This window comes from Bombyx mori, chromosome 4 (assembly GCF_030269925.1).
Source record: "Bombyx mori chromosome 4, ASM3026992v2".
Lineage (NCBI taxonomy): Eukaryota > Metazoa > Arthropoda > Insecta > Lepidoptera > Bombycidae > Bombyx > Bombyx mori.
The window spans coordinates 9410705-9427718 of record NC_085110.1 but is presented as its reverse complement, the minus strand read 5'-3'; the positions used below and the strand labels follow the sequence as shown (position 1 = coordinate 9427718).

At 34.0% G+C, this 17014-nt stretch overlaps 1 protein-coding gene across 1 annotated transcript in view; it reads right to left on the bottom strand.

Annotated features, from left to right (window-relative positions):
• Window positions 1-17014, bottom strand: part of NGR-A31 (neuropeptide receptor A31) — a 70137-nt gene that overhangs the window by 11817 nt on the left and 41306 nt on the right. Inside the window, 3 exon segments of the mRNA NM_001134275.2 lie at window positions 4660-4857; window positions 6853-7012; window positions 9099-9243. Coding sequence (NP_001127747.1) covers window positions 4660-4857; window positions 6853-7012; window positions 9099-9243 — 503 coding nt within the window.

The window sequence follows — 17014 nt, the reverse complement described above, 5'->3', positions numbered from 1 at the left end:
ATAACCCAATGTCGCAGTTGTTGGGGAAGACCGCTGATGGCAACGAATTCCAGAGATTTACTGTGCGTGGCAGAAAACTGTTTTTAAAACGCATTGTAGTGGAACGCCAACCATCCAGATGGTGCGGATGATAGTTCCGGCGAGACGATCGGTTGCGGAAATCAGCGGCTTCTATTAAATTAAACAACTCCTCGGAACACTCCCCATTGTAAATTCTGTAAAGTATGCATAGGGAAGATAGATCCCTACGCAGTGCCAAAGGATCTAGCCGATCGGCAAGTTCAGGATCGTCGACAATCCGAGATGCCCTACGTTGGATACAGTCAAATAAAAAAACGGTCAAATAAAAAAAATCTCTTTTAACTTTACATTTTCATCAGTATTTTTTTTTAACTTAAATAGTATAAAACAATCATTAAGCATTAAAGAAAGTGAAATAACACGTAGATGATGCTATTTTAGGGTAAGCAAAAAGGGGATAAATTTACTCTGTAATCCGAACGTTGAAGATTCAACATCTGCTTGAAAAGCTTATTCTGAATTTCGTTAGTGCGATTCAGGTTCATGCCATTTATTCCATTGTTCTTTATCGTTCATTTCGCACTGGAAATGTGGTGTTGGAGACCGTGGACCGCGCACCGTACCAACGTTTCGATCTTGAAAGAGCTCAACATCAAGGAAAGACTATCGTCAACAGTCCAATTACGAATCCTCAAGTTCTTCGGGCACATCACTCGTAATGAGGACTCCATTGAGCGGTTGGCGGTGCAAGGGAAAGTCGAGGACAAAAGATCTCGCGGACGATCTCCAACACGATGGACCGACCTCATAAAATCTGTGACTCACTCCAACATAAATTATTGCTCTCACTCTGCGAAACACCGTGCCACATGGCGTCGCATCGCGAGAGCATCGGTGTCGCAGGATCTGACTGATGCATGACCACGACCACTCTGACAAAAGTGTACGACTAGGAAGAAAGAATTGTTCATTTATTTCTGGTGGCTAGGCCTCTTGTGGCCCGCACAGGTTTGTACCACCCACTTATTTCTACCATAAAGGAAAAGGAAACAAAAGGAATGCGTCCGACGGGGGACACATCAAAGGAAAAACAAAATTGTTTGTTTTTATATAATTCCGAATATTTTCATATTTATCTAACTTTTAAACCTTCTCTGGACTTTAACAAATAATTCAAGACCAAAATTAGCCAAATCAGTCCAACCGTTCTCGAGTTTTAGCGAGACTAACGAACAGCAATTCATTTTTATATATAGAGATTATTGAGTGTACTTGGTAAAATGTAAAGTATTACGTATCGAAGCTCTTTAAGTACGCAATTAAGAAAATCGTTCGTATACCAAGCTTTTAGCTTATGACCTACTTGTGTAAAACCAATTAGTTCTCCTCAATTTCTTTCCATAAATAGAACATAACAATTTATTTAAATTAATGTAGGTATTTTATAATGTTTGAAAAGTAAAATTTAGTAATATGTGTGTGCGTGCTTGTAATCTGTCTTGTGGATAATTGTAATATTCAATCAAATGCGATTAATTTGCGTCCGTACTCGTTTAAATGTTAACTATAATATAGACGATGATAAGTGGCTTAACAACGCCATCTGCTGAAATAGCTTTAGTGTTATTGTGTCTTTAAAGCGGTTATTTGAAATTATGAAAAATAGTATTATTATTCGCCAATCTATCTCGGGAAAATATCAATAACGTTGATTATTGGTAACACGAATAAAACAACATTTTCTGAAAATAAATCGTAGCTAGATCGATTTATCGCCCCCGAAATCCCCTGTATACTAAATTTTATAAAAATCGTTGGAGCCGTTTCCGAGATTCAGATTATATGTATATACAAGAATTGCTCGTTTAAAAGTATAAGATCTAGGAATATTTTATGAAAAATCTGATGAGATGAACATTATAGACGTTGTATGTTTATTCCAAATTACTAAGAGAATCTGTATCTTGTATTGCATCATTAGTATTCAAAGCTTTACCAAGTATTATTAAGTCTTAAATGTTGGAAAACAAATAGAAAAATAATAATAAACAACTTAAAAGTTCTATAGTCGTAACGTCAATTTACACAACGATTTGGATCTTGAACCGATTCGGAAACACCTGAAGTTAGCGTCGGAATGGTGCTTCGATAAAGCTATGCATCATGATAATTGCCTTGTTTTTTTTAAATGTAAACATTCAAAAAATTTTTATTTCGGAATTATTTTTTTTGTAGATTGAGTGCTTAAGTATTATCTATATACATTATATTACTTATATTATTATATTAATATTCACAATAAATATTGGTCTATCTACTTGAGTTTGAGTTTTGAAAGATGTTCATCAGTTTTCTGCGAAAATTTTTAGTGCACTGAATTCCAGTCTAAATCTTGACATTATAATAATATAATGGTCTTTTGCATAAGGAATGAACATGAAATAAACAAGCAAATTAACTGATCTCGGCACAGGTAAATATCTAAACATCATAATATGGAATTTGTTTTATTAATATCTTCTACGTAAAATTTTATTGCAATTTTACATTAGGTTTATGTACATAGTTAATACCTCTGGGTAACGCTTACAAAACAGCTTTATGTTCCCGTGATTAGGCAAAATCTTACAAATTAATGTAAAATACAAAAATAGATTATAGTGTTTTAATATAAAAAAAAGATGTGTGGTGTCGTGGGACACCGGCTAGGAATGAAGTTCCTTATTATAAAAATATTAATTTAAGTTCTATTCGAGGTATAAGGAAAATTAAACTGGAGGTTTCGCGACAACCCACGGTCATTCGGTAGCGTGCGAACTTATTGTGGTACACTTCATTCACGGTTGTTTGCATAAGAATTCGTTTATTGCGCAAACGAACGCTCTGAGATCGTGGTCAATGAATGATAAAAAAAATATGTTATTTTTTGTACGTTATTACAAAGTTAAGTCGTACACTGTGTGCATTACTAATAAAAATCTTGGCTCTTTTGGTATTGTAAATGTAGTTATTGGATTCCATAGACATCACACAACGTGAATACCGCTGTCGACCTTGAGACATAAGATCGCACCAAACATTAATTCATTACTGCGTTACGTCAGAAAATAGACTGAAATGTAGTGGCCATCTTACGTCAAAAAAAATTAGTTCATTGTAATGGAAAAATGTGCTGAAAATTGAGCCGTCTAGGTTGAGATTTACTGAATATATTATATAAATAATATTATATTTTTCTACTGATAAAAATAAACTGCTAAATCATCAACATCTTGACATTCATTACTGTTGGTAGGACGTGCTGTGAGTCAGCACGGGTAGGTACCACCGCCCTGCCTATTTCTGCCATGAAGCAGTAATGCGTTTCGCTTTGAAGAGTGGGGCAGCCGTTGTACTGTTGAAATTGAGACCTTAGATCTTTTTCTCAACGTGGGTGGCGGCATTTACGTTGTAGATGTCTATGGACTCCAGTTACCACTTAACACCAGGTGGGTCGTTAGTTTGTCCATGATAGATAGATCTTTCAAGATACAAGCATCTATGTATCCGTGATTTCTGGTCTGAAGTTCTGCGATTAGCTATATTGTGTAATCTTTAAATTAATACGTAAAGCAAAAACTTTGTATCCCTTTTTACGAAAATTGCGCGGACGGAGGAGTATGAAATTTTCCACACTTATAGAGAATATAGAGAAGAAGTGCACAATGCTAATATTTTTTTTAAATAATGCATAAAAGATACATTAAATCAAAAAAGAAAACATTACACACACTACATACCATGTATTTGACGCACACACGCATGCATACTATTTATTGTCAAACTTTTGTTCTTGACGTCTGTTGTCAAATTTAGAATAGATTAAATATTTTTTGTCTTTGTTGATATTTTTTATAGTGTAGTCTTGGCGAAATTTGTGATTATAGAAGTATAAAATACAATCATAATAGTGTACAAACTTACAATTCAAAATTATAGTCGAATTTCGACTACTGCGGGACCTCTAGTATATATAAATCAGCCCAGCGATACAACAACATATTTACTTATAAATATTATGGGAGCTCATAGTTAAGTACCACCATCTTGTTTATTTCTGCCGGGAATTAGTCACGCGTTTCGGTGTGAAAGGCTGGGGCAGCCGCTTTACTAATTAACTAAGACTGGGGCTTCATGGGAGATGAGAAATTATAACAAACAAAACATTATTTTAAACATCACATCTCATTACATATCGACGCTTGAAAGGCAAACGTGACTAAGCGACAATGCGTGAACTTTACAGTAGAGTAATTTAAAGTTGAAATACCTGAAAAAAATTCTATTTTAATGAATCTGACTGTAGGATTGAAATGATTTTAATAGACCTAGAAATATTTTTATATTTTTATTATTTTTTGCGCATCGAATATTGTCATTGCCTATCATTTATGTATAAAGCAGTTATTGTCGCTTTTAAGCTTTTTTTTTACGTTTGCCTTTAAAGCGTCGATATGTCACATCACATCACATCACATCACATCCAACATCATAGCAAACAAGCAATTTTAACATCTTATTTAAAATAAGTTCTCATTTATTTATCTCATACTGAACGCGTGGGCAATTGTATTTATAATTTAATATTTTAATACTTACAGTCATAACACAGAGCGGGGTCACGTAGAGCAGCCCGAAGTTCACCATATCGAATATTTCAGAGTTATATTTCCTGCGATGCGGTATGCATATAGTCTCCATTTGCCCGTTGCCCAAATCGTTTGTTATCGTTTCCACCCATATGAATTTCGGGGCGCTATACGCGGCGCTAGTGATCCATACACCAAGTATCACCAACTGGAAATATGTTCTAGTTATTTTTGAGAAAGCAACACATCACGGGCTTTGTTCATTCTGAAGGGATACGAATATATTTTATTGTCCTATTACTATTCAAGTGAGAAATTGTTGGCTTTTCTTTTAAAAGCTTTTAGCTTAAGAGAATGTAGATTTATTACCTAGTAAAAATTGTAACAATAAAAAAAAAAGATTTGGCTAACTCATTTCAAGGCCTAAAGATACAAAATGCTTCAAAAGATTTTTGGTCTAGCGTTTCGTGAACCCCGTTTCGGTAATAGATAACTGGAGACATTTGACAGTAAAATATAGGGTCAATAACACCCAAAGGGGACAGAAAAATAGCTTTTACTCGAAACATTTGTGAAGTAAGTATGAGTCGAACGATTCCCTCTTGGATTATTGTTAAAAAAAACAGGATCCTCGTTTTCAGTTCCATTTCAGTTTATATCCTTATTTTAGAACCTTTCGCTTTGGCGCCAATACCTATAAACAACCTAGGCAAGATTAAACCTCTATATTGACATTGGCACATCTGTCGGCTCTACGTTGCTTCGCATGATTTCTTGACTGTAGAATTAAGTAGGATTGTGACCTGTGAGGATTCGCAATATACAATATACAGCTGCACACTTTGGACGCAAAGGATTTAGATTTGACGTTAGACAAGAAACTGAGAAATATGAATCTATGAACCTTTAATATCGGACTTCCAGATGTAGCCCAAAGCCAACCAATCCTTAGAGCAAGGCTTATATAATATTTAAATAATTACACTTATATACTTACTATTAAGATCTGAAATTTAGACTAAGACCCTGTGACTCAAAAAATACTAAAATTACACTAAAATATAAATACGTATCTTACCCCGAGCTAATAAATAATGAAAACATGTAACTAGGAGTATTACGGAGAGATTTTCCTCTGCAAAATGATTCCCATAAAAAACAAAATATAGCTGTCTCCGCTTTCAAGTGCGTTGCGAATTTTTCATCTTTTTTATTGTACAGTAAAAACAGGAAAGATCAATTGCGTACACGTGAACTGAATGACAGGCATCTCATTCAAGTGTACAATTATTACTATATTACTATTATTACATAATACATTAGGTTAAACAATTTCCAACCTACGCGACACCCTCTTTCGCGTTTGCAGAACCTTGTTCCTACGTAACAAAGCAACTGACCCTAAGTCTCGTTGATGTCAGAATCTGCTTACAAGTAATTGGATGTATTATTGCGAAGTATCGTTCCGTGCATATCACGACCAATACATAATACGTGCATGTACCGTGCATATCACCGTATAAAATATCCGGCTAAATCCGGCTATGGAATGAGCTCCCCTCCACGGTGTTTCCCGAGCGCTATGACATGTCCTTCTTCAAACGAGGCTTGTGGAGAGTATTAAGCGGTAGGCAGCGGCTTGGCTCTGCCCCTGGCATTGCTGAAGTCCATGGGCGACGGTAACCACTCACCATCCGGTGGGCCGTATGATCGTCTGCCTACAAGAGCAATAAAAAAAAATGTGTGCGTGTACTAGTGTACACACGTAAGAAGTGAAACTTATTTATGGCCTTATTTTTCGAAAAATGATCTACATGCAACTTTCTAGAAATTGGTTAAATAAAGTTAAATTAGATAAAGTTTAAACAAAAGGATTTTATTATCATAGACATGAATACAAAAAAGTTAAATTAGATAAAGTTTAAACAAAAGGATTTTATTATCATAGACATGAATACAAAACAGATGGCGCGTAACGGAAAAATGTGACGCGTAACCGAAAAATGTGACGGTAAATTTTTTTCCAACGCCGATAAGGAAGTTTCACTTCAAAAAAAAAAAAATAATTAAAAAACCGTGCATATCGCGACTGATACATATTACATAATACATCATGTTCAACAATTTCCAACCCACGCAACTACCTCTTTCACGATTGTAGAACAGTTAGTTCCCTGTTCCTACGTAATAAAGCAAAACTTACCCTAAGTCTCGTCGATGTCAGAATCTGCTTGCAAGTAATTGGATGTATTATTGCGAAGTATCGTTCCGTGCATATCACGACCAATATAAAAATTGACGCAGTATAGCTCAACGAGTGAACAAACTGATACATTTTACACAGAAAATCTCCAAATATCCAACTGTAACAAAATAATAGAAAATTTAAATTATACATTTGTATTGTATACATTAATAACATTCAAAATATAGTTGAAGACATTCTCAAAACAACTTATCGTTAAATTTATGTGTGAAATATGAAGTAGATAATTTTATAAATTACTGAAACGCATCAATTACGATGAATACTGTTCTAACATAAAAAGATATCGAAAAAAGTTATCGAAGTCTGTTGTAAAAAAGGCTTTTTACGTTCCACATCCACTGTTTCAGTTTATAAGCTATTCATCATTCCAATAATAATTTTTCATATCTTTTGAGTGCTCCTCGGGTTTTATCTGGGTATCGTAATTTTAATGTACGAGGATGTAGACAAATGAAGACAAATTAATGAAATTTTGAAGTCGTCGTAGCCTAAAGGATAAGACGTCCGGTGCATTCGTATGTAGCGATGCAACGGTGTTCGAATCCGACCAGCAGGTACCAATTTTTCCAATAAAATACGTACATAAGAAATGTTCACGATCGACTTCCATGGTGAAGGAATAACATCATGTAATGAAAATGAAACCCGCAAAATTATAGTTTGCGTAATTACTGGTGGCAGGACGTCTTATGAGTCCGCACGGGTAGGTACCCTGCCTATTTCTGCCGTGAAGTAGTAATGCGTTTCGGTTTGAAGGGCGGGGCAGCCATTGTACTGTTAATAGTGAGACCTAACAACTCATGTCTCAAGGTGGCTGGCGGCATTTACGTTGTAGATGTCTATGGGCTCCGGTAGCCGCTTAACACCAGGTGGGCCGTGAGCTCGTCCAACCATCTAAGCAATAAAAAAATACTAGAAACTTTACCAATATCGAAACGAAGCTTACAGGGGTTCTAGCAGTATCTAAAATGTTAACTAACAGAATCTAAATTGGTGTTCATACTGATTTCTAACATGAATATAACACGTTTTACTTTTTATTTTATTACCCATATCGAGAATACATCAATATTCTTTTTAAATGAAAAATTCTTATGTCATACTGTGTAAGGCAGATAGATAAAACATAGTTGTTTTTTTGGAAATTTAAGGACCTTCGTTATATTCTGGCTAATTTGTTATAGTATTGTAAAATAATATTGACTGGCTTGTAACTACTAACGGGAAACGTCTTGTTATCGATGGAAAATTCGTAAAGACCGTCCTATTATCCAAACACAAACAGAACGTTCATTTCGGATTAATTAAACACAAGCCTGCTCGACATTGGACCTTGTTTGTTTGCTTTGTGTTGGAGCGCGTAAAACGAAGCTTACCTATATAAAATTTACTAAATACGCTGCTGACACTTGAAATTTAACAGATTATATATTAGCCCTGTACGCGTTTTAACATGATCACATGGATCACGGCGTTAATAAATACTAGAGGTCCCGCAGTAGTCGAAATTCGACTATAATTAATTGGAATTGTAAGTTTGTACACTATTATGATTGTATTTTATACTTCTATAATCACAAATTTCGCCAAGACTACACTATAAAAAATATTAACAAAAACAAACAATATTTAATTTCAATTTGACAACAGACGTCAAGAACAAAAGTTTGACAATAAATAGTATGCGTCAAATACATGGTATGTAGTGTGTGTAATGTTTTCTTTATTGATTTTATGTATCTTTTGTGCATTATTTAAAATATTAGCATTGTGCACTTCTTCTCTATATTCTCTAGAAATTTGGAAAATTTCATACTCCTCCATCCGCACAATTTTCGTAAAAAGGGATACAAAGTTTTTGCTTCACGTATTAATATATAGATAATACAATGGCTCGTTGACAACTTAATGTCAACTAGCCATTTCAATATTCATACTTCAACCTACAAATAAATGTTTTCATTGAAATGAAACTATTCATTTGGGCGGCTGTTTATTTATCAAAAGAGTCGCTCTTTGATTTCGATTTGCCAAAACATTATGCCCTTGATTTGAAACTCAACAAAATCCAACCTCTTCTAACACGTTGAAACAAATATAGCCCTGGCCATAAACAAATATAGATTACATTGGCCAGTTAAATATCGTATCATGTTTACCTGATGTTCCGATTCACTCACCTCGGTATAAGATATATAGTTAGATTTTGGAAAACACAGAACACTCCGACACATAAATCTGCCACGGCAAGGTTCGCCAGAAAGAAGTTTGTTATGGAACGGAGACGCCTCGATAAAGTTACTACTAGGATCACTAGTAGATTACCTGAAAAAAATGCATGTCATAATTTACTTATTTCCTTGTCTTTATATCAAAGATACTAAAATAAATTAAGTGAAACTTTTTATTATTATTTTTATAATTAAAGTAGAGATTATGTTTCTAGTGGTAAATAAAAGTTGTGAACAAAATAAGGACACATATTTGATATCTTAAAAAGAAATTAATTAAATGAAATTATATGTTTTTTAAGATTGATTAATCAAGCTGTCTCGACAATTCAATACATTTAGTAAATTTTGTAAAATGTTAATTAATAACGCATTTTCAAGATAACAGGACTTCTCTTACCCACAGTCGTCATATTCTAATTTTCTACCAAATCTAATCGTTATACATATAACCTATAGCTATAAAATAACTGTATTGATTTTACACTTTCATTTGAATAGTTTAAGTGTTGTAATTTACGATTTTAAGTTTTTTATTATTAAGTTAATGAGTTAATTATTATGTTTAAGCACAAAAATGCATAAACTTTAATTTTTTTATTCGTTTAGGGTTTAACTATAGTAATTAACTTGATGTAAGGCGTTTAGCTGCTTTTGATAAATTCCGAGTACCGCAGAAATCCATTTAGGACCAAACACATGGTTCATTTGTTCTGCGATACAATGGGTTTGTTTGTCAATCGGCGCTTCGCCAACTCAGAACATTATAATAGTCTTTTACTTGCATGTGACAGACCGTCAATGTGTTTTTTAATGGATTTCTCTAATGGAAGCTGCTCAGATATCTTTTTTTTTGTATTTTTTTTTTCTACATCAATTTATGAATGATGTAGATTCTTCTTCAAATATAAAGTCGAAATCTTAGTTGCTTTGAAATATTGACTAGCCGCACGAGATGCCAACATGCCCGTTATTCCACGTTATTCAAGGTAAATATTTTAGGTAAATTTGAAGAGCGGGGTAGCCGTTCTACTGTAAAAATTGAGACCTAAGAACTCATGTCTCGAGGTGGGTTGTGGCATTTTCGTCGTCTTTTTTGTCTATGGGATCCGGTAACCACTTAACACCAGGTGGGCCGTGAGCTCATCGACCCATCTAAGCAATAAAAAAAAGATGAGTCGTACGCTCGTCCATCCATCTAGTCTAATCTATATAGGTATATATAAAAATGAATTGCTGTTCGTTAGTCTCGCTAAAACTCGAGAACCGCTGGATCGGTTTGGCTAATTATGGTCTTGAATTATTTGTTGAAGTCCAGAAAAGTTTTTAAAGGTTGATAAATACGAAAATGCTAGGAATTAAATAAAAATAACAATTTTATTTTTTCCTTTGATGGTCCCCCGTCAGAGGGATTACTTTTATTTGTTTTAAGCTTATTTTATACAAAAGCTTAGGTCTTTTATTTATCGATTGAGGCACTGCGAAGTCTGCCGGGTCAGCTAGTAAAAGATAAAAAATAAAAAACTAATAATTTGTCGATTACATTAAATCGTTAAAATATACCACCATCAAATTAGATGATAACGCAGAACCGTAACAATTTTCGAAACCTATATAGAATCATAGAACGATAACGAATAAGATAAGAATCATATCGTCCACTGTACATGCAGACGTGCCGAATTTTAATTAAACCGAATCCGCTGCCTTTTAACGGCTACTCGTGTGGAATATAATAATAATAGTGGACCACCCGGAAATAATTCCGTTGGAAGTTGGTAATAACTAGCACTGAGTAATTTGATATTTTTGAATTAAAACGCATTCTGGATAATAGCGAACGACAAGAACAAAATTATGCCGCTGACTGGCCTAAATTTAATTACATATCATGTTTTAGTTTAATTGAAATATATAGTTAATTATATACATATAATCAGATTTTTTTTATAAGTGTATTTAAGTAAATAAATTTAAAGCATAAAAAGTATGTTATCACCGAAATTATCGTAGTAAATCAGTGAAGTTTTTTTAAATTCATATTTTTGTAACATGTTTTACGAAAACATCGTTAAGATACTTTTGAAATCCGAATCAAATTATTTGCTTTCTTCTCAAGCTGTTTTTCTTTGCGCGTTTTATTTGGTCCGTGGATTTGAACAATCTCAAATTAAGATTTTGGTTCATGTTGAGATTAAAGAACGTTTTTTTAATATCTTTCGTTTGATATTATTTGGTTCGCTTCGGCTCTAGAGAATGTGAAATGAGATGAGCATTCATTAAAAATAATAACTGCAGTTATATTTGATGGACGCAAATGGATATCCGAATTTCGTTTACATTAATATTAGACAGTTAAAAAGGTCATTTTAATTTTACAAAAGCTTTGCACTACTTTCTTTTATTTTCATAACAACACCCGTTTATTGTTACTGTTGTACTCAACATATTTTTTTTGCTTTATTTAGTTATTTATTATTTTTCATGACTTTTTCTATTGATAATGTTATATGTGTAAAATATATCAAATTTGCGTTTAAAAAATTGATGGACGAAAATTTGATTTTTACTAATACTTTTATTTCGCTACACTTGAGATAAAATTTCATGTCTATATAATAATAAGAATTAAAATACGTCCAATTTTTGCCAAATAATTTGCAAGTTGCAATTTCACCTACACTATTACTACATCTTGAGCAACCCAACAAGGTGGAGTTCTTTGTTGTTATTGTTATACGCTTGAAATTCAATAAAAGGAATTATCTGAAGAAGTAAATTTTAATTACTGTCACTATGGAGGGCAACGCTGACGTCATTATTTAAAAAACAGCATGGCGCCAGTTGCGCGCTCATATATAATTATTATTGGTTTTCCATAAACACAAATAGGTACTAATCTAAAAAATTTTTTTTTTTATTTTATCTCATCTACGTCCATCTTCATTGTTAAAGCTCGAAGTTAAGGTACGGCAGAGATTTTAGTTAAAAGTCGAAAGTACATTGTTATTCGATCTTAAAATTAAAGTGATTACAAATTCGTAATTAATGTAGTATTAAACAATCCATTTTAATCCTGGTTACTCCTGTACATGATATTATGGATATGGCAAGTTAAGTCAAGTAATAAAATCATTGTAATATACGACCGATCTTTAATGCACGTGCAAGTTTTCAAATTAACCGGACATTTTTAAAATGATAACAATTACGTTCTAAGTACACATGCCAAGCCAATAAAAGGGCCATAAAATAGTTAAGGGTGAATGTTACTCCAATAGAATACGAATTGGGAATAAAGCAAGAAAGGCTGCTTCGTTTCTCTCCTGACAACAAATCGGATTAACCAGACATTCTTCGATAAATAATTCGAATACGAAGACATCGTTGCTAGAACACTGAATTTTACGCGTCACCACGTCGCGTCACATTAAATATGGTAATTATTGTTATTTCACCAAATCTATAGTAATTTTAAGAGTGCGTCTGTGGTGAAAATTAAGTCATTCATAATAGTGAGTTTGGGACTTTTAGTAGTTCTTTTATATTCTTTTAATAGACATAATTTGCATTAATATGATATGATATGAATTTTCATCAAAAATATCTGCGTAACAATAAAGGTTACCAAAGATAGGAGCGTTATGACTTGATATCTCCCCTTATCATAAAAAAAAGTATTTACTATATTATAGTATATAATATATTAAAAGTCTGTTCAACAAATTATTTCCAAAGTAAGTGATAAGTTAGCAAGTGGTAAATTATATCTATGAAATATAAATACTACCATTTTCTCCACAAATTATCAACTGATTTTGTTGTTTTAAAAATCTGCGTTTCCGGTGGAACTTCTATTCTCTGTTTTTTTGTGCGGTATATTCTAAGGGGAATGCTGTGAGTAATTGTTCGAGATGATTCCTTCTTTTTTTTTACCACTTCTCATCACCGGAGCAGAGTTTATTCATACCATCTGGAACCACTGCGTTCAACCACAGTACAGATCCCAACACAGATCGCAAAGACCTTTTCTTCCATCTACCGCTTGGCTCTGCGATGAACTACTCACCACGGTTTGTTCCAAACGCTATGATAAATCCTTCTTCAAGCGAGGTCTGAGCGACGGTGACCACTCACCATAAGGAGGACCGTAAACTAGTCTGCCGATAGAACAATAATACATATACTACATATAGATACATAAAAACTTTGTACTGAATAAAATAATTGAAATAGTCAGTTTTCTTTAAAAGTTAATAAAAATGCAAAAGGGGAAATAAATCTATAACTATTGGATAAATAATTATTGTTAAATTTGGATCATTGAAATCACTAGTCTATATCTATACTAATATTATAAAGAGGAAAGATTTGTTTGTTTGTTTGTTTGTTTCGAATAGGCTCCGAAACTACTGGACCGATTTGAAAAATTCTTTTTCCATTAGAAGCCGACATTGTCCCTGATGAACATAGGCTACTTTTTTTAAAAAAAAATATATTTTATTTTTTTGGTTTCATGTGTGTTTTAATGTTTCCGAAGCGAAGCGAGGGCGGGTCGCTAGTAGAATATAAATAGACAGAGATCAATCAGTTGAGTACCATTCTCTGTACCAAATAATTTTCTGTTTCTTTTTTTGCGTAGCACCGGTTGACGAGCAAGGCTATCAATATTTTTTTTGGAAAAGTATGTTTTCTTCAGTGTATCAATAACGAAAATATTTAAAAGGAATCTGAATCTTGAGGTCAGTGGTTATGATCAAATTCCGGGGGCGTGGCGAGAATACTAGTAAATAGAAAAAGCCTACTACAGACACAAAATTGAGGTATAATGCGGGCAGTTTTCAGTAATATATGTATAACCTATTTTATTTAAATCGCACAAATTAAAAAAAAGGATCTACAACATTAACATATCGTTTAGGTAGTATCGACAAAGGGAAGATCTTCCATCAAGCTCGGTAGACAGACGCGCCGCGGCGACGGTCCGAAAATTGATCTTTAGAAAGCGTATATAATGGCTTGAAAATGTAGTCAATGCCATTCAGACATGTGTCAAATATTTTTGTTCTACGATAGCTACTGCGAAATCAGTTAAAACACATATTACGTCGAGCACTTTTATACTATTATACAAAATTATTGGTGTGAAAACATAAAGATGCTCGTCAATAATAAAGTTACTTAATTAATTAATTAATTAATTAGTTACTTAACAGCACTAATAAATATAATGTAATGTTCATAGCTAATTAACTGTTTCCGTCATAATATCCCAAAATTAATAACGAAACAACAAAGTTTTAGTGGATATTGAATATTATATTGTTAAGATTTCCCAAACTTAATCAATAACGTTATATACCTTATGTACCTAGAACAGCCATAAGTTCTGCTACAAATGTTTTTTTTTAAATGAAGTAATGTAATATTATTAAAATGTATACCTACATATTTATTAAAATCGCAGCAAAAAATTTAAGAATATTCTATTCGAAATGGCCACCTTTGGCTTTTATACAGGCCTTTAATCTGTTTGATCATGAATCTATGCATTTACGCACTGCTTCGAAGGGAAATTTCGCCACTGCTTGCTCTAAAGATTTTTTAAGAGACTCAATATCACCGTGTCGTTTAGAGCAGACCATGTCCTCTAAAACTGACCATAATTCTAAAGGGTTGAGTAAAATAAAATAAAAGGTAAACTAGACCATAATTCTGGCATTAACAAGATTAACAGCCTTTGAAGCTCAGCACGCACGCGACTGCCCCGATATTTTCTGGTCTTCAACAGACGAAGTGTCGTTATATCTGTAGATAGTACGTTAAACGAACATACGGCTGATACCAAGCTTTTGTAGCGTCTGGAATATGACCGACTGCTCCATACCCACTTTGTGTAAGGCGATCACTACAATCCTATTTTCTTTAACACCCCATTCCATGTTGTATTTTGATAATGAATACCGAAAAACATGTGAAATGGCGCAAAATCGAAAGAAGTTTTTAAAATAATATAGGTACGTGTTCTAAATTCAAAATAATTAAAAACTTGAAAAAAAGGAAAGTTTTTATGTAACAGTATATATGGCCAGACTAGTTAGATACATGCGGTTACATCTTATACAATATTTTTAATGTGAACTGAGTATGGTTGGTAAAATCAAATATTAATCTACAACCAGTTTTTCGTCAATTATATTACAAGCATTAAAACAGATTTCCTATTTAAATTTTATTTATAATTTTATTTTAGTTTCGTTTAACGGACAACGTTTTGACTTTCCCGAAAGAATGGAATTTGTCTGATCCATCATTAAATATGAGCAGTCACTATAGAATGTCGAATCGTATCGTATTGCTTAAAAAAGAGTAGCTATATCAATTGAGTTTTATGAGGTATAAGATACTGAATGATGTCGTAAAAAGTATCCCGCGGAGATCGGCCGTTTACCGAGGCACCAATATATATATATATATTTTAATAGTTTTTGCCCATGCTAGTGATAAACCGATGACCGAACAACACATTATTAGTCATTGAGCGGTGGTTCAGTCAATTGTAACTATAGTCGATTAGGATATTAAAGTTGTAATGTTTGTCTTTTCCTTTTTTTCCCTTTTCCTCTCATCTTGTTAAGTCTAAAAAATTTACAATGTCAAGTCTCCGTCTTAGTCTATGGCCTATTTTGCCCTACCTATTCGCTGGCAGCCTATGAGGCTATTCCAGCTACGCCCGGACGGGTTGGTGAGCTCACGGGCTTAACCTGGGAGAATTTGCTACCACTAGTTCTAGCAAGAGCAGTGCTTCACAGAATCTACCACCCGGTTGGAATCGCGACCCACTGAGAAGATCCGGCGAGAAACTCAGTAGGCTGTCTATGGGTTAGTTCGCTTGTCGAATCTTCGTCGTAATCGACGAGTTCGACGAGGACGGTAAACAATGCTTTAGAGATCTAAAAGCACCGAGAGTGAATCCAGGGGATCCGACAACACATGTTTTTTTTTTGCTTAAGTGTGTGAAAGAGCTTACAGCCCACCTGGTGTTATGTGATTAGTGGAGCCCATGGACATCTACGACGCAAATGCGCCACCCACCTTGAGATATCAGTTCTAAGATCTCAGTATAGTTACAACGGCTGCCGCGCCCTTCAAACCGAAACGCATTACTGCTTCACGATAGAAATAGGCAGGGTGGTGGTACCTACCCGTGCGGATTCACAAGAGGTCCTACCACCATTAAAAACTATGAGGTTTGAAGTGTGGGGCAGCCTTTATACTATAGAACTGAGATTTAGGACTCGTGTCTCAAGGCGGGTAATGACATTTACCTTGTTGATGTCTATGAGCTCCTGTAACCACTTGACAACAGGTGGGTCGTGACTCGTTTACCCATCTGAGCTATAAAAAAATGAAAATTACCATAGCATATTTAAATGCTTTTCATATCAAAACCATGTTTTATTTTGATAATAACATATTTTGTATTTACTTCGTTCAATACAAGATCGTAAATTTATTCATATATTCATATCGAAACGTCAATTTAAAAAACAGAAGCTTTATTCTAATGATAGCGTGCTTCATCGTGTAGCTTTTTTATTTTTATTGCTTAGTTGGGTGGACGAGCTCACGGTCCACCTGATGTTATGTGGTCACCGGAGCCCATAGACATCTATAACGTAAATACCACCACCTACCTTGAGATATAAGTTCTAAGGTCTCAGTATAGTGACAACGGCTGCCACACCCTTGAAACCGAAACGCATTACTACTTCACGGCAGAAACAGGCAGGGTGGTGGTTTGATTTTTATTACACGATGCTATTGCTTCACCGTGGAAGTCAAACGTGAACATATGTTAAGTA